The sequence below is a fragment of the Schistocerca gregaria genome, chromosome 1, assembly GCF_023897955.1.
Source record: "Schistocerca gregaria isolate iqSchGreg1 chromosome 1, iqSchGreg1.2, whole genome shotgun sequence".
Classification (NCBI taxonomy): Eukaryota; Metazoa; Arthropoda; class Insecta; order Orthoptera; family Acrididae; genus Schistocerca; species Schistocerca gregaria.
In genome coordinates this window covers 923,068,948-923,093,437 of record NC_064920.1, presented here as the reverse complement: position 1 = coordinate 923,093,437, position 24,490 = coordinate 923,068,948, and the positions used below count along the sequence as shown (strand labels likewise).

General features: G+C 43.7%; 1 protein-coding gene across 1 annotated transcript in view; it reads right to left on the bottom strand.

Annotated features, from left to right (window-relative positions):
• Positions 1-24,490, bottom strand: part of LOC126275201 (neural cell adhesion molecule 2-like) — a 1,450,213-nt gene that overhangs the window by 185,760 nt on the left and 1,239,963 nt on the right. The window contains exon 10 of the mRNA XM_049977177.1: positions 9,711-10,004. Within this exon, the coding sequence (XP_049833134.1) occupies positions 9,711-10,004 (294 nt within the window). The remainder of the gene's footprint in view (positions 1-9,710; positions 10,005-24,490) is intronic.

The window sequence follows — 24,490 nt, the reverse complement described above, 5'->3', positions numbered from 1 at the left end:
GAAAATAAATATAAAAAAATTATATGACAAAGTAAAATGGCAAAGCAGGAACTGTCAGAGGCGAAATGGAGTCATGATTGTGGGAAAGATAGTTCCCGTCTATAGGAAAATTAGAGGGACCGTTGGACAAGGGAACCAGCCTTGTGAAGGAGTTCAGGTGGCAAGTCAGAACTAAGACGAAGGGAAGTTAAAAGGATGATGCAATATATAGAAGAGCTACACAAGTGAAACGAATTTGAAGAAAATGCTTTAGAAAAGGAAGACTAAATAGATCAAACGGAGATGGGCCACATGATATTGTGATAACACATAAACGGAATCCGAAGGCACCTGGAGTTGACGTATTCCCTTATAATTATTAAGATGCATGGAAGAACATTCTATCACAAAACTATTCCACAAGACATGCAAGATAATGTATATGAGATACGCGAAATGCCCTCAAACTTAAAAGAAATATGTAGTAATTCAAATTACAAAATCGAAGGTTCTGATGCTTTACTATCAACCTAATCATCCAGCAGCCAGGATTGCAAACTGTTGACAGTAATTACTAACAAATAATAGTAGAAAACCTGTTAGAAGCCGACCACGCTGCAGAGAACTATGGGTTCCGGATGGATGTAGGAACGTATGAGACAAGCTTCCTTATTTGTCTTTTACCAAGTTGAGAAAGGGCAATCGTAGTTAAACATCTACAGGAGGCGACTAGAATATGGTATTTTAAATTCTGGAAGTAGAAGAGATGAAATACGAACAGCAAAAAGGTATTTACAACTTGTACGGAAATCAGACTGGAGTTATAAGAGTCGAAGGAAACGAAACCGAAGAAGCAGTTCAGAATGTATATTGAGCAACTAGTGAAAGATACGACATGTTCATAGGGTAACTTTACACTGAGAGGACAAAAGACATGGCATGCCACCTGAAATCGTGTCTGTCCTCCTTTCGCCAGGTGTAGTGCAGCAATCGACGAGGCATGTATGCAACAAGCCGTTGGAAGATCCGTGCAGAAATAATGAGCCATCCTGCATAATGATTAAAACGTTCCCAGTCCAGGATTTTGTGCACTAACTGACCTCTCCATTATGTCCCGTAACGATGGGATTTATGTCGGATGATGTGGGTGGCCATGTCATCCGCTCAAATTCTCCAAAATATTCTTCAAACCAGTCGCGAAGAATCATGGCGAACCATACGCGACTGGAACAGGAAAGGGAGGTAATGACATGCCGCACTGTCAACCAAAAAACCGAGATGTTCACGACCCCAGGAGCGGCCTTGCAGGCAATGCCGTGTTGTTAGCAAAGACATCCACGCTTGTCTTCTGCTACGATAGCCCATTAGCACTAAATTTCGCGGCACTGTCCTAAAGGATGATCATATAAAATTAATAGTTGGTAAGACGGGTGCCGGGTCGAGACTCATTGGGAGAGTCCTTAGAAAATGTAGTCCATCAACAAAGGAGGTGGCTTACAAAACACTCGTTCGATCTATACTTGAGTATTGCTCATCAGTCTGGTATCCGTACCAGGTCGGATTGACAGAGGAGATAGCGGCGCGTTTCGTCACAGGGTTATTTTGTAAGCGTGATAGCGTTACGGAGATGTTTAGCAAACTCAAGTGGCAGGCTCTGCTAGAGATGCTCTCTGCATCGCGATGTAGCTTGCTGTCCTGGTTGGGAGAGGGGGCGTTTCTGGATGAGATATCGAATATATTGCTTCCCCCTACTTATACCTCCCGAGGAGATCACGAATGTAAAATTAGAGAGATTCGAGAGCGCACGGATGCCTTCCGGCAGCCGTTCTTCCCGCTAACCATACGCGACTGGAACAGGAAAGGGAGGTAATGACAGTGACACGTAAAGTGCCCTCCGCCACACACCGCTGGCTGGCTTGCGGAGTACAAATGTAGATGTAGATGTAGAAGGATACGTTCATCGTACGTACCACATTGATATTTGCGTTATTTCACGCAGTGTTGCTTGTCTATTAGCACTGACATATCTTCGCACACGTCACTCGTCTCGGTCGTTAAGTGAATTATTATTGCTGTTCAGCGTGGCATTATCACAGCACAGGATTACATTGATGTTTTAAGCACCTACTTGCTTCCCACTGTAGAAGAGCAAATCGGAGATAGCGACTGCATCTTTGGACACGGTCGAACACATGTTCATAATGGACGGTCTGTGGCGGAGTGATTACACGACAATAACATTCCTGTAATGGGCTGGTCTGGATAGAGTTCTGACCTGAATCCTACAGAACACCTTTGTGACATTTTGGAACGCCGACTTTTTGCCAGACCTTCCCGACCGACGTCGATACCTCGCCTCAGTGGTGCCGCACTCCTTGAAGCATTGGCTCCCACTCTCCGAGAAACCTTACAGCACCTTAATGAACATGCCTGTGAGAGTGGAAGCTGTGAACAAGGCTAAGGGTCGGCCAACACCAAATTAGATTCCAGCCTTACTGATGGATGGCGCCACGAACTTGTTATTTTCAGCCAGGTGTCCGGATACTTATGATCACATAGTGTATCTCCTTTTTCTCATTTATTTCTTCTACTTTGATGCAAATACACAGTTACATTTCCAGAAGGAAATAGATAAGAAGCTGGAAAGATTGTAATGTACAGTGGGCGTGGCACGATGACAAAAGCTGTTTGCCCTATCTCCCCCGCAGTGACGCGCTTGCCCATGCGGCAACGTGCCGAGATGCCTGACAAAGAGTGAGAGTCGTGCAATAAAGCCGAAGCGGCCAGGCATCTATTATTCGGTGAACACATCTGACAACGAGTTGATTCGTTGCCACGCCACAGATATTGTACCATTGTTTCAGAGTTTATTGTCTTTCTGCTCGTCCTGTAGCTGACTTTAAACATTTGTAGTTCACTTGGCCAACACGCGACAAGAATTATGGTCCGATTATTCTCTTCGTGTTCACACATAGTAACACATAACACTTTTAAAACTTCCTTCACTTTGGCAGTTTTAACTTACCGATCATCATATACACGTTAGTCTATAAATATTGAGTAAGGACTGACCTGTACTATTTACTGCAAAATACCTTTTAGTCTCGAGTCGTTATAATTTTGTATGAGAGGTTATAAATTTACATCAATTAATTTTTTTAAAGGACATATGCTTCATAATTGTGTTTTAAGTTGTACTGGAGCGCTGTCTATATTTTTTCTTATTTCATTTTAATCAGACAGCTATTAATTTGTCGACATGTCGCAGATTATGGATTTTCTCATTCAGGCAATACAACCGCATCCAATTAGCTATCTCTGAAATGTACAATTCCAATCCCCCATAATTGCATATATGCTTCACAAGATATTGTACAGTGCAGAGCAAGAGAATGGAGGAATTCCATAGCGCATCCGTGACATACACATAGCGATAAATGTAAGGTTGTATGAAGTTGGTATTACGCTGTGTCAGTTCTGTCTGCACTTTCAATCTATATTTCCTGTAAGTTCTTAACTCATGTCAGTTTGTTCTATGCCTTATACTGAGGCCTGAGGCAAATATTAGATTCTGAATACAATGACAGTTTTACAGTCGTAGATCTACTAAAATCTGCTATACTTCGTCTATTGTAAGCTCAAACCTAATGTAAAAAAAGCCTACTTTTCGCGTTGAACGACTTACCTTCGGGCTGAGTGCATGTACACTAAATGCTGTGACGCAAACGGAAATCAGGCGTATTTATGTCTCACTTATTTCGTGTTATTCTAGTCTGAATGAACCCATTCGGATAGCTGTGCTTGTTTAAGCTCAGTATCCGGGGCGAGGGTAAGACGGCCCCGAGTTGGGTTCACACGGCGGATTAACGACGAGAATCTATGTGCTATGCAGCCTGCATGTGGTTTTTAGGCGGTTTCCCACGTCCTGCGAGGTGAATACCTCACTGTTACCGAAGTGTCACCACAGTTACTCGAGTAGCAAGCATTTAGAAAACTTTCGCTCACTATCACATGAATGACGCTCATGCACAGCGTATACCGACTCTATTACGATGCGGGTCTAAGCCACAAGATTATAAGAAGATCCCAGCGTGAATGACTCAATGAGGCACGCCAAAGCATTTGAAGTCCTAAATGTTATGGTAATTATCGAATTAAAAGGTTAACTCTTGTAATTTTAGTTTCATATTTCATTGGGAAATCACGTTCTCTGCTCAGCCAGTTGTTCTGGTGTGATATAATCGTTCGTCGGCGTCATTAAATGCGTGAAATAGTTCCGTCTGCTGTAGCGCAGCATAAGCGCAGAAAACCTTTAAGGAGCATAGTGAAACAAAAAATGTTTCAAATGGCTCTGAGCACTATGGGACTTAACATCTGAGGTCAAGAGTCCCATAGAACTTAGAACAACTACTTAAACCTAACTAACCTAAGGACATCACACACATCCATGCCCAAGGCAGGATTCGAACCTGCGACCGTAGCGGTCGCGCGGTTCCAGGCTGAAGCGCCTAGAACCGCTTGGCTATACCGGCCGGCAGTGATTTTGTAAAAAGTATGAAATATGCGCGAGATGACGTCACGTTTGCTGTTGTTGATTTGTTCCTCATAAATGTTGCAGATAGCTGCAACTATGGTGAACTGATTTCCTGGAATTCTGTTATGAAAGTTGTTGAAAGATCGCCAGATGACTTGTTGCAGGTATTGCATTCTGTGGCTTGTGTACTTGGTAATACAGTGACATTGCACTTTTGCTTCATCCGTACCTTGCTTAGTTACGATATCCTATATTTGCGACACTTTTTTCTGCTGATGGGTCTTTTCCGTAAACTTCGCTTTTTGCCTCATACTTTGTGAAGTGCATAATTAGAGTTGTGCATAATTAGAGTTTTAGCACATATTACTTGATTTTTCTTACAAAATGTACTCAACGGGGTTTTTAAGCTATACTGTTATGAAGTAATGGGATATCAAACGCTTGAATGAGGATAGCTAGTCCAGAGGTCAACCCTTATCAGCTTATATTGATCACAGTCTCTAACAAGTAAATGAAGCTGTCCGTATCTTTCTAAAGCAAACCTAAAGAAATGGTAAGAAAACATGGCTATGTCATGTGGGTACTAATACCGCGTCGGACCTCCTTTTGTCCCGCGTAATGCAGCAACTCGACATTGTATGGACTCAACAAGTCGTTGGAATTCTCCTACAGAGATATTGTGCCATGTTACCTCTTAGCCGTCCATAATTGTGAAAGTTCTGCCACCCAGGATTTTCTGCACAAACTAACCTCTAGATTATGTACCATGAATGTTCAAGGGAATTCACGTCGGGCCTTGAGGGTGGCCAAATAATTCCATCGTATTGTCAAGAATGTTCTTCAAACCTGTCACGAACAGTTGTGATCCGGTGAAATGGCGCATAGTCATCCATGAAAATTCCATCCTTGTTTGTGAACATAAAGTCCGTGAACGACTCCAAATGCTGTCCAAGTCGCCGAACATTGCCATTTACAGTCAATGACCCAGTCCATTCCATGTTAACACAGCCCATACTGTTATGGACCCAACACAAGCTTGCACAGTGTCTCGTTGACAACTTCGGTCCATGAAATCTTAGAGTCTGCGCCACAACTGAAACGTACCATCAGCTCTTACCACCTGATATCAGAACTCATCTGACCGGATCACGGTTTTACAGTCGTTTAGGGTCTAACTGATACGGTCACAAGCCCAGGAGAAGCGCTGCAGGCGATGTCACGTTGTCAGAAAAGGCACTCGCGTCGGTTGCCTGCTGCCATAGCCTATTAACGCCAATTTCACTGCACTGCCCTAACGGATACATTCATCGAGCGTCCCACACTGATTTCCACGTTTATTTTACGCAGTGCTGCTTGTCTGCTAGCACAGACAATGCTCCTTAAACGACGCTGCTCTCGATCAGTTTTAGGCCGTCGTTCACTGCATTGTCCGTGGTGAGAGGCAATGCCTAAAATAGGTAAACTGCACACTCTTCACACTGTGGATCTCGGAATTTCGGTTTCCGAAATGTAATGTCCCATGCCACTAACTCTGACTACTATTCCTCATTCAAAGTCTGTTATATCCCGTATTGCGGCCCTAATCACGTCGGAAACCTTTTCACATGAATGACCTGCATTACGATGACAGCTCCTTCAATACATTGCCCTTTTATACCATGTGTTTATCGCTAACTCACGGCGGGCCGGATTGGAACTGGACCGTATAAGATGTACTGTTGGTCTTAAGATCTTCTCGGTTGCCGCATATCCTCACCTTTATGCACTCAGCTTACTTTCAGAATCGAAGAAGATTACTCCGTGAACCCTATTTATTATACACTGAATTTAAACAAGATGACATTTGACAACGAGCTGGCTGGACTAATGTGCCAACGGTGTGTGCTATTGTGAAGAATAGTGCGAGAGAACGAATGCGTTCTTATGTCACCTTCTTAGCACGTCTACGTTTTATATGTTTTAACCTTATTCATGTCATGTGGTAAATTTAAAGACGCTGATAGCTACAACGTTGAGGATCTTGAAGGAACGATACAACAAACCAACAATAACAAGAATACTTCCTCTTGTGTTGTCACTTCCGGTTCGAAAAGCATTGTGCGTCGTAGTTCTCAGTGATGGGTTGCAGGAGGAGATTCCTGTAACGTTCGGCGTGCATGACGATGTGCGACGAATGTAAGAAAAATAGTGGCACTGAGGGAACACCTTCCATGAATTTCGGAATTTTTTCGTTGTTTTGTTAGAAACTTTGTACTCGTTATGGGTCGAACATTGGAAATATTGTAAAAAGCACTATCTCCCGAAACTTATACACATTAAAGGCTATAAGACTTCGTATTCCGCAAACACCCCTTGTCGACTGACGTACTTTTGAGATCAACAGACAAAGTATTTCGGTGTGTTCTGTAGTTTTCAAGATATGAGGCGGGAAAATTTCCTCAATTACAAAAAAAGTTAACACTAATTTCATCTTATTTTAAAAGTAATCACAGTTATTTTTCATGCTTGGAGACCTTGTAGAGATATATACCATACCTGAAATCCAAATGTTTACACCCTTCTTTAGAAGATAAGCTCTTAAAAGTGATTTTCTAACTAGTGGAGAGGGGAGATCCCTGGCGGCTGTCTAGACACAATACTTCTTCTGATAATGCTGCAGCTTGTAACACCTCATGTTTATTTTAAAGCCTAATGTAGGAATAGTAAATTTACTACGACATATTTCAATACGCCATCATTTACAGTTCTTAGCAAGGCAATTATGGACTTTTTTAATTTTGTGATCAAGTAACAATTGTCTTTCTTCTCGTAAAGATGTGAACGCTACCAGAGGTTAGTCCTGATTACGTATTCGTAGCAGATTGCTGCTTCTTATAATTAGCTCAGCCACCAGTTAATGGAAAGATATTATAACGAAGTATTACTACAGGTTCCAAAGCTTTTGACATATAAAACTAGCATATATGACTGCATGGTGGAAATCGACAATCTACAGGGCTCTCAATACAATTAAAGCTAATTGAGGTTTTCTCTGAATCATTTAATAGCCACTCCAAATCCCCTAAGATTTCCTTGTTCAAAGAATAAGCTGCCGGACAATGAATAATTTGTTGACAAAACAAATTGTTCTTGTATCTTGTAATTTCAACGGCCAATGTCACAATAATAACGTCAAAGGGACTTTAAATTTAACATAATAATAATTTATCAAATCTCACATTTTATATTTAATGACATACGAGAAGCTTGGGATTCTAGAAGTCAGATGCCAACCAATTTAAATCAGAGTATAGGCCTGGCTGGTTGATGAAACATGAATAAAATATATGTTGAGTACTGAACGACTATTAATGACAGCCAACTCCAGTGAAGTATGGTCAGTTAATAATTATTTATAGTAATACACTACTAGCTATTAAAAATGCCACACCACGAAGATGACGTGCTACAAGCGCAAAATTTAACCGACAGGAAGAAGATGCTGTGATAGGTAAATGATTAGCTTTTCAGAGCATTCATACAAAGTTGGCTTCGGTGGCGACACCTACAACGTGTTGACATGAGGAAAGTTTCCAACCGACTTCTCATACACAAACAGCAGTTGACCAGCGTTGCCTGCTGGAACGTTGTTGTGGTGCCTCGTGTAGGGCGGAGAAATGCGTACCTTTAATAAAGGACGTATTGTAGCCTATCGCGATTGCGGTTTATCGTAACGCGACATTGCTGCTCACGTTGGTCGAGATTCAATAACTGTTAGCATAATATGGAATCTGTGGGTTCAGGAGGGTAATACGGAACGCTTTGCTGGAAACCCAACGGCCTCGTATCACTAGCAGTCGAGATGACAGGCATCTTATCCGCATGGCTGTAACGGATCGTGCAGCCACGTCTCCATCCCTGAGTCAACAGATGGGGAGGGTTGCAAGACAACAACCATCTGCACTAATAGTTCGACGACGTTTGCAGCAGCATGGACTATCGGCTCGGAGACCATGGCTGCGGTTACCTTTGACGCTACATCACAGACAGGAGCGCCTGCGATGGTGTACTGGACGACTAACCTAGGTGCACGAATGGCAAAACGTTTGTTTTTCTTTCGGATGAACCCAGGTTCTGTTTACAACGTCATGATGGTCGCATCCGTGTTTGGCGACATCGCTGAGAACGCACATTGGAAGCGTGTATTCGTCATCGCCATACCTGCATCTCACCCAGCGTGAGGGTATGGGGTGCCATTGGTTACACGTCTCGGTCACCTCATGTTCACATTGACGGCACTTTGAACAGTGGACGTTACATTTGAGATGTGTTACCACCTGTGGCTCTACCGTTATTCGATCCCTGCGAAACCCTTCATTTCAGCAGGATAATGCGCGCCCGAAAGTTGGAGGTACTGTAGGGGCCTTTCTGGATACAGACAATGTTGGACTCCTGCCCTGGCCAGCACATTCTCCAGATCTCTCACCGACTGAAAATGTCTGGTCAATAGTGGCTCAGCATCTGGCTCGTCACAATACGCCAGTCAGTAGTCTTGATGAAATTTGGTATCGTGTTCAAGCTGCATTAGCTAGCTGTAGCTGTACACGCCATCCAAGCTCTGTTTGACTCAATGCCCAGGCGTATCAAGGTCGTTTTTACGGCCAGAAGAGGTCGTTCTGGATACTGATTTCTCAGGACCTATGCACTTAAACTGCGTGAAAATGTAATCACATGTCAGTTCTAGTATAATATATTTGTCCAATAAGTAACCCATTTATCATCTGCATTTCTTCTTAGTGTAGCAATTTTAATGGCCAGTAGTGTATTAATAAGCATGAATGAAGAGTGGCATCACACTTAGTTATGCTACAATTTGGCTGCTAGCCGCTGCCTTCCTTGAGGTCAACTGTGTCTTGCCTGAATAGCTGCATTTTCCACACACCGTATATTGACCGCTCGGCCGGTGTACAGCAGGCCAGTGGGCATATTCTTACAACTGGCTCATATCTGTTTTACGTTTTTCTGTGCCGAACACGTTGCATGAGCTAACTCTCGTGAAGATCTGAGCAGTAAGCAAACGTATGACAGTTGTGCGTCATGGTTTCATAACATTACAGGATGTAAGCTTCGGAGGATTAGCTTAAAAGACTTCGCACACTGAACTTCTGGCGCCTGGTCGTCATGAGGCAGCGCGCAGCTCGCAGTGCGATGCCCAAACCTGCAGGCACGACGAGGAAGACGCAGGGGTGCAGCTGGGTGCCGAGTTCGTTGCGCGCCCAGCAGAGCAGCGTGCCGTAGTCGCGCTCGCTGAGCGGCGTGTGCGTGGCGACGCTCCGGCCCGGCTGCGTGGTAACGGCGGCCGGCGTCGAGCTGGGCCCGCCGGCGCTGCTGTTGAAGGCCCAGCGGAAGAGCGTGGCCGCCGGCCGCGCCTCCACCTGGCACGGCACCGACACCGTCTCGCGGCGCGCCGCCCCCCACACGCGCTGCTGCCCGTGCACGCACTCCGGGGCGTCTGGCGGACAGCGAGGAACACCACACTGCACCACCTGCTGCTGCACAGCGTCTTCAGGCTTTCACAGGAAACTCTGACCCAATTCACTGCTGTAAGGTGTCCGGATTTTAATGGACCTTACATGAGCTTGGTCCATAAGGACAGTACAATACAGTATGAGACCCTCAGGAAACAATAATTACATTATATTAACGAAAGGCAATTGCAGTTAATCTCACGTACCAAAAACTAACAAAGCAATATGTACCAATACATGGACAGGAGCATGATAAAACAAGTTAAAGAGAAACGCATTTTGGAGACGAACCGAGCAGGTCGTCAATGGAATCGGAAATCCCATTTTAACGAGAGAACGGCGAGCTTCTGCACAAAAAGGGATAAGGCCAGAACAATCCATTATTTACTATGTAATGAACACACTTAGCTGCTTACAGGCGTTGACATACGTCAACGAGGACATATGAAAATGTGTGCCCTGACCGGGACCCAAACCCGGGATCTCCTGCTTACATGACAGACGCTCTATCCATCTTTTTTATTTTTTTTATTTTTTATTTTATTTTATTTTTTATTTTTTGATCGTTGGGTTTGGTCGTTGCGGACGTCACAAGACACCCGTTAAAGTTCGTCTGTTTTTTCTTCCACTGAGTTTTTTTATTACAGAGGCCAACCAGCTCTCCCACCGAACACGCTGAGCTTCCGTGCCGGCATCTGACCCACCGAGGACATAGAGCATAGCGCGACTGCAGGGATTTATCTCTGGCACGCCTCCCGTAAAACCCACATTCTCAACGTATTGTCCTGCACTATATTCGTAGCGCCCCCGCCAGTTATATACATTACTCGCGGTGCGTTGCCGATTCCCGTAAGAGTTCGGGCACTATTTGTGCATTCGCACAGAAGAAGAAGATGGTCACGTGGCCGGTGAGCCTTAACTGTATATATATACTAAGATGGTATTTGTTCTTTCGGCCGGCCGCGGTGGCCGTGCGGTTCTAGGCGCTCCAGTCCGGAGCCGCGCTGCTGCTACGGTCGCAGGTTCGAATCCTGCCTCGGGTATGGGTGTGTGTGATGTCCTTAGGTTAGTTAGGTTTAAGTAGTTCTAAGTTCTAGGGGACTGATGACCACAGCAGTTGAGTCCCATAGTGCTCATAGCCATTTGAACCATTTGTTCTTTCGGACATGTCCGAAAGAACAGATACCATCTTAGTATACAATACATTATTCCTTTTAACGTAAATATGGCCGGGACCGAGGGTAAGTGACTGCACGGCATTAACGTTGCTAGGCTGATGGTGATTGGCTGAAGCCATACTGGGCGACGCAGACGCGACACGTTGGGGAGATTCCCCTTATATAAAAGCATTTTGAGAACTAAAGTGGCTAGATCTCTCTCTCTCTCTCTCTCTCTCGTCTCATGGCGGACCACATAACGGTGAAGAAAACAGTGAGGGCATTGAGAGCTTTGTTTTCAGTGAAGTGAGACGATACGCTTCACTTATCATGGCGACAGATAGCAAAGTGGTAGTTAAATATTCCCGGACCACACAAGAGTGAGGAAAATAGCGGGGACATTGAGAGCTTTGCTTTCTGTGACGTGAGACGATACGCTTCACTTATCATGGCGACAGCTGGCAAACTGGTAGTTAAATATTCCTGTGGGAATTTTTGCGGGAAAAGACATTGTACACGTTGCTCCAACCCTTAGCGAGTGTGCAATAGCTATTATTTCGACTAGCGAAACATTAACGCTCTACAGAACACAGGAAAGTTGAGAATGAGTGAATTGAGTCAAGGGCAGAGTAGGGAATTAGCGTTTTAGATCCAGCACACGGACAACGCCTTTGCCGACGCCGCTTGGTAAAGTACCATCGCTTATTAGGCCACAGTAAATGTTGAGTCTAGAATCGCTCACTCCAACTTGTGTACACTTTGACCTTTGAATTTCAAAAGCTTGGATACTAACCTACCCTCATTTTGAATACATGAGAGATACTTTCATTGGTTCATAAAGTATATTTATTTTCCAGCAAGTCAGTGCGTTGACCAGCTATGGCAACGTAAATGTAAATGAGCTGATGAAGATTTCTAATCTTTCTTTGCTGTGATAAAAAATTTTCATATGTAGAGATAAAGATTTTAACAGTCGTTAGTTCAATATGTCCAAGAGTTATATATTTTGTTATTGAGTGTCAAAATTAATCGAACACAATTGTTGTGTATCACTTGACCCCCGAAAGCACAGTTGATAAATTACACGTAGAATAAAAAAGGAAATAGCTCTTTAGTCTTTTTAGAATGGATCCTAAACTTTCACTTTTATTAATTCATGCATTCTAGTTACGTGACAGCAGCATTTATAACAGCGCCAGGTTCATATTTATTTAGAATGTGTGTTTCACACCGTGGGCTTGAGAAGACAGTTCAGATGTTTTGCGCGCTAAGTGGTCAGCTAAGTTTGCAGACATTAGAAAACTCACTGTGTAGATAAAACGTCCGGACGATGACAATAAGATGGAGAGAATACGACGAAATTTTACATTTTATATGTACACATTGCTGTAACCAAAACTCAGGATCAGTTATGTAGCAACTCAGCTCTGATGACAGAGGCTGGCATGTCTTTCTGTGCACCTTCAACTTTGTACCAGGGTCAATTAACCGTAGTAGCTAGGGAGCGGTGGCGTGCCATGGCCGGATGTTTTCTGTGTGTGAGTAATCTGGAGAGCTTGCTACTTACAGAAAAAGTCGAACTTCCTCTTTATTGAGGTTGGTTAGCACAATAACACCCTGTCCTGTATTATTATGTTCAAAGTTAGTGGCAAGGGGACTCTGAAGAAGCGACTGGCGCTAACATGACAGAAATGTGGTGACTGTCACATTACCGACAATGCGGAAAAGATCTCCTCGGATCCATATTCGACTCGAGACAGCCGCTGATGAAACAGTATGTGGAACAAAAACCAAACAACAGACGTACTTGAATCAGTTCTTATTTATTTTTCTTTAAGCTACCACGTTCTGCACTTCACACATGTTATCCTGACAACGTTATACACGCTGTGAACTGGTGTGCCACAACGGTTGGCCAAGTACAACAGGAGCCTTCAAAGAAACCTAGATTCCATGCGTATTTTTCTTAAGTGAGTACTCCATCGATCAGACAACATGCTATGCTCATATGAAGATCCTGAACGCTATCTCGCAATGCCTGTTGTCCTCGGAGCCATCAAACACATGTATCTAAATCACCATCCCTTACGCAGAACGGGGACTCCTCATAAAAGACGATGTGGTTTCACATCTGTCACGAGTGTTGTCGTTGGTATCATTTATGTCGGCGCATTTCTCCTTGTTGCACCGTCAAGGAAAGCCAAAACAATTTTCTTTCTGCTCATGTCCAAGGCAGTCCAGACATCGTGTGTGAAAACGCGCCCTTATCCTGAATCACGTTTATCTAACTTGGACCTGCAGGTCCTAGGAACTTCTTGTGAGTCCCTTTGGATGCTAGACGTATGGGTCGTTAATACCCAGAATCGTCTTCCTTAATCCATGGAACCTATTATGGCGTCACAGTCGTGTGATCCCGACGGACATGAGCAGCAATATCGCGCAACGATGAACCGTTGTCTCGACATTGTACAGTCCTTCGGTTGTTGAATTCCGATACTTGCTGGTATACGTTTCTCCTTCTTACACGAAGCGTAACACTGTCTTCTGAGACAAATAACATCAAGAAATAAATAGAAAAATCTTCAGCAAAAGACAGGAGTAGAGTGAAGTAAGTCACTTACGAACAAAGTATGTAGGGAGCGTAGGGAAGCCAAGACGAAACGGCTGCAGGGAAAATGTGAAGAAATCAAAAACGAAATAGTAATCAGAAAGTCTGATACAACATACAGAAAAGTAAAAAAAAACTTGTGTGAAACTAAAAGCTAAGGCGTCAAAATTAAGATCACGGTGGCAATTACACTTTTAAACGCACAGGAGAGAGAAGGAGAGTGAGATGGAGAGATCACTTAGGTGGCAACAGTGCAGTCAAAGCCTCTGCGAATGATTCTAACTGTCCGATGATGTGATAGAAGGAAATGAGAGTCTATATGGAAGAAATTAGGGATCAGTTTTATACTCTGAGTTTTACAGCACTTTGGAATATTTGCTGTGAAATAAAGCAGAAGGGATGGATAATACACTTCTGAAGTTCTAAAATGATATGGACGAACTAGAAATCAGATGAGTATCCAAGTTCGACTTTACAGTCTGTCTGAAAGAAGATATACCATGAGGCACTCGGAAAAATATCATCCACACAATCCCGTTCACAGCAAGGGTAGACGACTGCGACAGTTATCGGACAGTCAGCTCAATACATCGTGTATCCCCCAAGTTGCTAACAAGAAAAGTATACAAGCAAACTGACGATCTGTTACATGATGATCAATGTGGCTTTCGGGAAGGTAAAACAACCAGAGTTGTATTTTGGACATTGCGCTTGACAATGGAAGCAAGACTTTAGGACAATCAAGAAACCTTCACAGAATTTGACCATCTGGGAAAAGCGTTCGACAATTTAAAGTAGTCCAGTATTCAGAGAAAAAATAGGACTAAGCTATAGGGAAAAGAGGACATTGTACAATTTTTACAAGAACCAACAGGAAATAATAATAGTGGACGGCCAGAACAAATTACTCGGATTAAAATTGGGTTAAGACAGGGATTGTAGCTTTTCGCTTCTGTGGTGCAAACTACACATCGAAGACGGAATTACGGAAATAAAGTAAAGGTTCAAGAGTGGGAATGAAGTTCGGGGTGGAAAGATATCAAGGGTAAGGTTCGCTGATGACATTGCTGTACTCAATAAAATTGAATGAGAATTATGAGACGTTTGGAATGGAATGAACAGTCTGATGAGTATAGAATATGGTTTGATAGTAAACCGAGGAAAGACAAAAGTAATGGAGAGTATCGAGTACCTTGGCTGCGAACTAACATATGAAGGACGAAATGAGGAGCACACAAAAAAGTCAGATTGGGACAGGCAAATAGAACATTGCTGGCCAAGACAAGTTCGCGGGTACCAAATATAGATGATCTGGGGACGTACACATATATTCAGAAAAACAGAACACCTTGAATGACTAGAGATAGGACGTTGATATTCACAGGACATGTACATCAGTAAGATGTGCAGAAACGATTAAAGGGTTCATGGTTTACATCGATATCACGGCGCAACACCACTTAACAGTAAAATATGCCTGCGGCACTCGTCGCTACAAACTGAAGGTAATGGATCAGCGTGAGTTGAGCACACGGGCAGAATGCCTCGCAGACGTATGCGCGAAGCGTACCGTCAAATCAATGAGTTTGAAAGAGCGTGCTTTATTGGCATGAGAGAAAGTTATGGAACCATCCGGGAAATTGCTTCCGTGTGGGATGAAGTGTTTCGCCAGTGCAACGGGTGTGTGCAGAATGGTTCACGGAAGGCCGTAGAACAGGACGAAAGGGACCAACCCGCGAGAAGATCGACACCTCATCCTAATTGAATTGCAGGATAGATCTGCATCCTCGATTCTGGCGCAACAGTGGAACAGCGCAACATATCGTATACTATCAGAGATCAGAGTCCATCGCCGCTTATTACGGTATGGTTTACGTGCGCCTTGTCCACTTCGCCTACCTTTGTCGAATGTGCGGAAACATGCTACACGTCACTGAGGACAGGAATGGCATATATTAGGGTTATCTACCAATCCAGGTTGTTTTTGTTTGGAAATGATGCCCGCATTTTGGTTCGCCGAAGACAGGGGGAGCGGCATCACCGTGAGTGCATTCCCACAAGACATATACGTCAACTCATTGGTGTGGGGTACTACTGGGTACAACCACAAATCAGAGTTGGTGCATCTCCAATGCACTGTGACCACTGTGACCTACGTGAATGACAGCCTACGATCTGTAGCCGTAAACTTTCTGCACAACGCCCCCAGACGATTTTTCAGCAAGACAATGCACGACAACAAGTTGCTGAATGAACACGTGCCTTCTTTGTGACACAGGACGTCAGCCTTGTCGCCAAACGAAAATATATGGCATACGTTGAAGCGATGGGTGCAGTGCTGTGAACCAATGCCAACTTCCACAGATCAACTTTGGAACCAGGTGAATGCAGCTTAAATGGCTATCCACAGGACGCTATTTGTGCCTTATACGTGTCAATGCCCTCATGCATGGAACATGTTATTAGGGCCTTTGGTGGACCCTTCGAATACCAGGCAACAGGACACATGCTGTCCGAGGTGACTGAAATCCTAATAATTTCCGCAAGACATACTAATGTACATGACCTCCTATCCCTAGTTGTTTAAAGTTTTCCGGTTTTTTCTTAACATGAGCGTTAATTTCTCAGAATGCTTGTTTGGATCGCAACATTCATTGCAGTCAGTCATGGGTTCTGGTAAAACGAGAAAATAATGGAAGCCTCAGGCATGTGGTGCTATAGGCGTTTGAAAATTAGGTGCATTGATAAGATGAATGATTAGGGTCACCGCAGAAGCGAGGTAGAAAGGAACATAACAAATACTACGTTTCTGAGAGAGGCTGTTACTCTCTCTCATGGTAGATCAGCTTTGGATTATACGTGATTTATGTCAGTTATTAGTTTTGTCATATTTTTGTTCGTGGGCATAATCCCTGTTAATTTTCCTAGAAAATTGAGCAGATCCGAAATGGGAAAAATATAATTTTTTAAGGTACTGTGCCGGCCGGAGTGGCCAAGCGGTCCTAGGCGCTTCAGTCTGGAACCGCTCGACCGCTACGGTCACAGGTTCGAATCCTGCCTCGGGCATGGATGTGTGTTATGTCCTAAGGTTAGTTAGGTTTAAGTAGTTCTATTTTCTAGGGGACTGATGACCTCAGATGTTAAGTCCCATAGTGCTCAGAGCCATTTGATTTGAATTTTAGAAAAATATAAAAGTTGGAGCAGAAGTCTGAGCCCAGAGGTGCAACGAGATTGTAGGGGGACAGCAGGTGCAAGTCACTGAACTGCGTGATCAGCTCCCGGGTTGTCGGACCACGTGCGCCGAAATCAAGCAATAAGCCGAGGACATCGGCCGCAGCCGACCGTCGCCCCAGCTTGATAGCACCCCTCAGCAGCAGCTAGACTTCCGTGACATCGTCCCGGGTATTAATGCGATGGGACCAGCTTTCGAAAAACCGCTGACTGACTTCAGCGCCGTCGACGATTACGCCAAGCTCCTGTCATTTCCCTGTTCCAGATGGTTCGCAGCTACAAATAAAGCCATTTCGCGAATTCAGCTCCGAGAATCAGCCTTTAAACGCTGGTCCAGCCCAGTACGTGCATCACGTTCGGCACGGCAGGGCCACACACGGCGCCTGTCATGAGTGAGCTGGGGAATCCCCGCTTTGAGCTCTGCCACCACCGGACCGCGAAGAAGGGTCCTCTACCGGTCTACTCAGCCGGGACAAGCAACACCTGCGTCTCACCGTCAGACTAGACCGACTCCTGGCAACGCCATCGCCGAGCCGCTGGAACGACGCGATCTTCCGCATTTAAAGAAGACATGGTGGCCGTCCGTGGCCGCTTCCTGTCGTCTCAGCTCGCCTCGCATGTCGGAGATACCAGCGCAGCGCTATGTCTCCCGAGTACCGCGTGCACGCCGCCTGCCATAGCTACATGTACGTCAGCAGCTACGACGCCGTGATATTAAGAGGGAACTACTGACACGGCCAAAGAATGGAGGCCCCCCTTCTTCAGTCGTCCATATTGCCCATCTCCGAAGGAGAACACAGCCCACACACAGGCTGACCTTTACACACCGCTATTTGTTTGCTGTATGCATTTTTACAGCCGTTCATCGGAACCTTCCCTGGAGGACAAGTCTTACAAAAACAGTCAAAGGGTTCACTGTCTGCCTGTGCATCCAAGCTCTTTCAATGTCGAAAGTAGCCGAGCTGCTGCTGCTGCTGTATGGCCAAATGACACCGACATTTAGGCTCTTCAGTCTGGAACCGCACGACTGCTACGGTCGCAGGTTCGAATCCTGCCTCGGGCGTGGATGTGTGTCATGTCCTTAGGTTACTTAGGTTTAGGTAGTTCTAAGTTCTAGGGAACTGATGACCTCAGATGTTAAGTCCCATAGTGCTCACAGCCCTTCGAACCATTCGACACTGACATACTGAAGTAATTTGTTACAGACCGCGGCGTCGACTTTTTCTATCCAGACTTTTCACGAAAGCGCTACTGTGGACTCAAAGGAGCATTCGTCACGGAGGTTAGTAGAAGAATGGCTATTGCTTTCTTCGTGGAGAATGAGCTTGACTTATATTGGGCTACTAAACTCAGGCACACTTGTCGAGTAAGTTGGACTGTAGCCGGTTACTGATATATGCGGTGCGTGGCGGCTCCAGCCATCACCCTCTACGGCGGCGAGCACAGCACTGAAAGGAGCATTCATGGCAACGGCTGGTGCCGACAGAGCGGTCGGCCGCAGGTAGAGCTGAATGAGGCATGGGTGTTCAGCGGGTGCAACGATTTTGCTACAGCCGTTGGTGCTGACTAGGCGAAAGGTAGGGAGAAATGGGCAGAGCGAGAACCGTCAGATCGAGGAATACGGTTTGGAAAGACGCAGCGCCAAATCAGAAAATGTTAGCGAACAAAGAAGGCATCTGGGGATCGATACGTGTAATCTCTACGTAACATCTATATTATATGTAAATTAAATGTTATTTCACTGTATCTATATGAACGTTGTATAGCAAACGGCAGCAGATTCGTAGACACCCCGCTAGGACAGGTACTTAGAAAAGAGTAACTACATGGAGTGACAAATTAAAGTGGTCCAGAGAACAGAGTTCCAGGGTACAAGGAATCACAGCTGAGGAAACGAAATACATTACAAACCTGACTATAGAAGATGCTGGAAGTCTCTTGACACTTTCGCAGGCACGTTTCGGAATGTTGTTTTGATTTGCTCCAATTTTCTGTTTAAGCTTTGCGTGGGACTCTTTGCTGGCTCTTTGAAACCATTTTACTTCTCAGAAAACAACTGACCACACCGTTTCCACGTTTGTGTTGTCACGTAACTTTCCACGACGAACACCTGCTGCTCCACTGTGGGTATCATTGTCCCCTTTCACTATTCTACTTACACTGACACAGCCCACAATACGTTCTGATCCGGTATGGATCACGTGCTGAGCTGTTCATCATTGGTGAGGTTATATGCATAAATTTACTTCCAATTGTATCCACTCATTTTATTTGCCCAACCCTGCATATTTCCAAAGCTATTCACGATAGCAAACAAAAATTTTGTTGCTTAGACATTTTAGAGCCTCTATAACACCCAGGCAGCTAAATTTTTGTGTGCTGCGGTGATGAACGAACTGGAGACGACCTATGACCCTAATGTATGTAAAATATTATACTCCTTCCTGGTTCATTCTGAAACTTTACTCAGAAACTCTAACAACATTCAACAACAAGAGAATTAGACGTTGTCTCCACCGCTAGACCAGTTTCGCAATGCCTGTAAGGCTCACTTTGTTTATCCACAAATGTTTACCCAGAAGCACCGGCAATTTATGTCGTTCTAACATACATTCAACTTACGGAGCTGAAGAGCTGGTTAACATTTGAGTAGACTAAGGGAAGTCTGTATTCTAAGAACACTGAAAAATACAATGTTGGAGCATTTTGATGGATTCTCATCCAGATGAGTATGATCCTGAATAGTAAAACAGAGCTCGTGTCTAAAACGTAGCAGAAGACAGCAGACAAGTCGCTAGATTTTTTAGACGAAGTAACACATTTGTCGAGGCGACAAAATGTTTCAAATTGTGGTAAATTATTTGTGTAAGAGACAGCGAGTCGTCGTGTCTTGAGAAAAATGGACAGTACGAGATCAGGAAACGTCAAAGCATAGAAAATATTTTCCAGGTAACAGCTGCGCACTTAGGAGTTTCATAAAGTAAATCCACTACACACGTAGCAAAAACAAACTAATTCGAGTCAATTAGCATAAACTGAATTAGTTTATCACTGTCAGTATGAAAATACGTAATTCCGATAGTTCGTATGAAGGCTTCTCATCATGAGCACAGTGAAATAAAAAATAAGAAAAATCATACTATCGCCTGCCAGAGTACTCCTTCATAGAAGCATACTTTCTTGCAACTAGAGAATGTAGACAGAGTTTTACTCAGTTTTTCCTTCCCTATCTTTTGACTCTACAATCTGAAACATAGAGGATTTTAAAGGATAGACGTTCTGCTTAGTTGCCCATCATTATGAACTGTGGCCTTTGTTCTGTGTGGAACAGCTGCGTCGACTTTTCGCACCCTGACTTTTCACGCACACGCCACTGCAAGCTGAAAGGAGCATAAATATCTACAACACACGAGACAAAAACGAAGTAATTCGAGGCAAGTAGTATATGCTTCATTAAAATATCACTGTCAGTGTTATAATAACCTTAAATAACCAATGTGAATTTTTACCCTTAAAATCTATTAGTTGACCCACTTTGTATTGCCTTAGTTGTACTGTATTTAGTGTCGGACTGGATGTCATAGAAAAAATGAAATGTCGTGTGACGAGGGCCTCCCGTCGGGTAGACCGTTCGCCTGGTGCAAGTCTTTCGATTTGACGCCACTCCGGCGACTTGCGCGTCGATGGGGATGAAATGATGATGATTAAGACAACACAACATCCAATCCCTGAGTGGAGAAAATCTCCGACCTAGCCGGGAATCGACCCCGGGCTCTTTGGATTGACAGTCTGTCGCGCTGACCACTCACCTACCGGGGCGGACGATCACATAGAGAGATGCCCCTATCTACATTTTCCAGTTGAGTACGTTATATTTCATGCGTACTAAATATCTACTGACTCACTGGTATTTTGGTGAAATTGAATTGGATGTGTGTGCCTGCAGACATTGTTTTCCAGCCGTATATGATCTGATAAGTTAAATCGTACATGGAATCATAACAAATGATGCCATTTCACATTTCACAGAAAAAAGGGTTGACAAGTCTAGGTACGCTGAACACCGTTACAGCTAAGAATTCCACACTGCACTGAGAACATAAATTACCTGTAAGGAATGAAAGAATTAATCAGCAATTACCCAGCATTATCACATAAAAGAGTTAAAAATAATACTTCTGCTCAAGAGCTGTCCATTCATGCAAGCAAAATTTCGTTAAATGACTTTGATAACATATTTTTCCTACAAAGGAAAAATATCATACCATACACATAATCCTCTACATAATACACCATGATATGCAGAATGTGTGCTTCACATTTGGACGACTAAACAAGCACACATAAACTTAACTAAAAGTTATAAAATCAGTTTTTTGAAATAAAGCAAATCTTACTTTCATGAAATATATAAACCGTGTATTTGTTTCCGCAAAATAAGAAATAAAAATGCGATTTTTTTATGTTTCAATTTATGTAGCAGAAGGATAATCTAGAAAAAATTTATTTTATACAATAAAAAAGTGAGAAATGATACAAGTTAATATAACCTCCTCACAGAACAGTAATATTTTACTATTCTATATCTGATGTCTCAACTTTAAAGAGGAGCGTAAGTGATGTCCATCAGCAATAGAACTTGAATAATTGTAAGAAAACGATATATTCTCAACAAAAGTGACATATTGTCTCAAATTTTAAAAATCGTTCCTTCTCTTGTTTTCCTGAATGTAGTGCAAGAAGAGAACAAAGAACACACCACAGAAGAAGCAGAAAGATAAAATTTGGAAATTTGTGGTAAGGTCTTACGGGACCAAACTGCTGAGGTCATCGGTCCCTCAGGACAACACACACACCAATGCCAGAGGGAGGACTCGAACCGCCGACGGAGGAAGCCGTGCGGGCCGTGACAAGGCGCCTGACACCGCTCGGCTACCCCACGCAGCTCAGAAAGAGAAGGCAACATCTCCTGGCATTACTATTGGTTCTTGCATTGTGTCACATTCCTCAAAGCCAAATATTATTTCACGTTATAATAGAATATAGCGATTAAAGCAAAAGACTCAGTCGCACAAACCGCCAATGACTTTCAGACAAACAGTTGATAACTGTTCAAGAGAAGAACTATCTATAATTGGGATGTAAACTGTAGGTTTTCAAAAGTGCTTTTATCCACTTTTCACTTATGAGACATGGTTTCAGATTTTTTAAGTTTGTTCTTACTTATATTGCAAATATATTAAAATAAAAAATTTTGCTTACGTTTTCGGAATGTGTTTACTTTTTATGCAGTTCGAAGTATTTGGTCTGACTTCTTTTTCAGAATTTTTTTTACATGTATGTTATTGTTGTGATTTTTAATAGATTTCCTACAGCTATTTATCCTGTGAAATGTTCACCATTCGTACTCACTTCATGTTTGGAGTAATGGTCTTAGCACATAATTGTATTTGTTAGTTTTGCTTAAAAATAAGGAATATTTGAAGTTTGATTCTCACCAATATAGAAATGTCGACAGCTGTAAACAGAAATTAACCAATTTAGTAATTAGATAAATGCTGTCGTCGCATCCCATATCAGACCACTAACGTAAAGTGTTTTTGAGATGTGTCTGAAATTCTAAACAGGTACAGGAGTTCTAAACTAATGATTTGAAATTATGGACTCGTACGAAGACAAATACCACGAAGGCCACTTAACCTTGCCTAAATTATTCATTGTTAAGTTCAAAACAGAAATAGCTGTAACTTATAATGTTGCATAGACTATTATAGCTACACAGCAGCTAATTATTCTACAGTGTTCATCTGTGCCTTTATTTAATTTATGGATAATTCTTGCTCCTTTCAGCCGGCCGCTGGTGGCCGAGCGGTTCTAGGCGCTTCAGTCTGGAACCGCGCGACCGCTACGGTCGCAGGTTCGAATCCTGCCACCGAGAGAGGTGGCGCAGTGGTTAGCACACTGGACTCGCATTCGGGAGGACGACGGTTCAATGCCGTCTCCGGCCATCCTGATTTAGGTTTTCCGTGATTTCCCTAAATCGTTTCAGGCAAATGCCGGGATGGTTCCTTTGAAAGGGCACGCCCGATTTCCTTTCCAATCCTTCCCTAATCCGAGCTTGCGCTCCGTCTCTAATGACCTCGTTGTCGACGGGTCGTTAAACACTAACCACCACCACCACCACCGAATCCTGCCTCGGGCATGGATGTGTGTGATGTCCTTAGGTTAGTTAGGTTTAAGTAGTTCTAAGTTCTAGGGAACTGATGACCTGAGATGTTAAGTCCCATAGTGCTCAGAGCCATTTGAACCATTTTTTGTTCCTTTCATGATGTGTTATGGACGTTATCTCCGTCAGTTCATCGCTTCGAGAATTTGACCCATGCAGAAAAATATGTGAGACGATGCTAATAGTTAGAACCGCTATGTTTAACTTACTATCTAGAAATGACCCACTACTTGATTGGTTCCATCCTCTGTTATAATGGAAAGTTGCTAACAGAGCTGTCGACATCGAAAGCCATATGAAAAGAACTTTCGTTTCAGTTTTATTGGTAAGGTATGAGCTACAAAAACTATTATAACAGAAACTGGGTCTCTTTGCAGAGACTTCATCTTCGACAGTTTCAGTTCACTAGCGGAAAAAAGAAACACTGAAGGAAAATACTATCCCAGGACATGTAGTATTAAGTAACGTGCACCCACTGCTACAAGGAAGACAGCCGTACCTTGAGCTGCAGTGCACGTCGGAAATGGAGTGCTAGAAGATCGGAGTTGCGCAACACGGAAAATCTCGAGAGAACTGGGACGGAACGTCACGGGAGCGGAGCGACTAGGTGGGCCACTTGGCCACCTCGTTACGACGCAGCGCTCCTTGCAACTATGCTGCCGGCGCGGCGGATCTAATCATCTCTAAGTAATCCACTTTCCTCCGCACAGCGTGTTCTCGCTTCATCCTGATTAATCCGCCAGGTACCCTGTACTACCTCTTACAAGTCTCCCTCCCCCCCCCCCCCCCCACCAGCCCCCACCAATTATTCCGCCAAGCATTGCCCGTTAGTGTCATATCAACGCTTTAAAGGCTGCTTTCCGGGAAATTCAGCGGTTTATCGACTTCCCATTATAAGTTATGTGGAAACTCCAAGTTCTAACTGAACAACTTAATTATTGCAATTAAGTAAATACAAGTAATAATACCGACTTTGCCGGACAGGGTGGCCGAGCGGTTCTAGGCGCTACAGTCTGGAACCGCGTGACCGCTACGGTCGCAGGTTCGAATGCTGCCTCGGGTATGGATGTGTGCGATGTCCTTAGGTTAGTTATGGTTCAGTAGTTTTACGTTCTAGGGGACTTATGACCTCAGAAGTTAAGTCTCACAGTCCTCAGTGCCATTGGACCAATACCGACTTCCGTATGATTTGGAACAAGGGTTCTTTTTGCATTGGGGTCGCCGGTTTGTAATGAACGCAGTGTATCG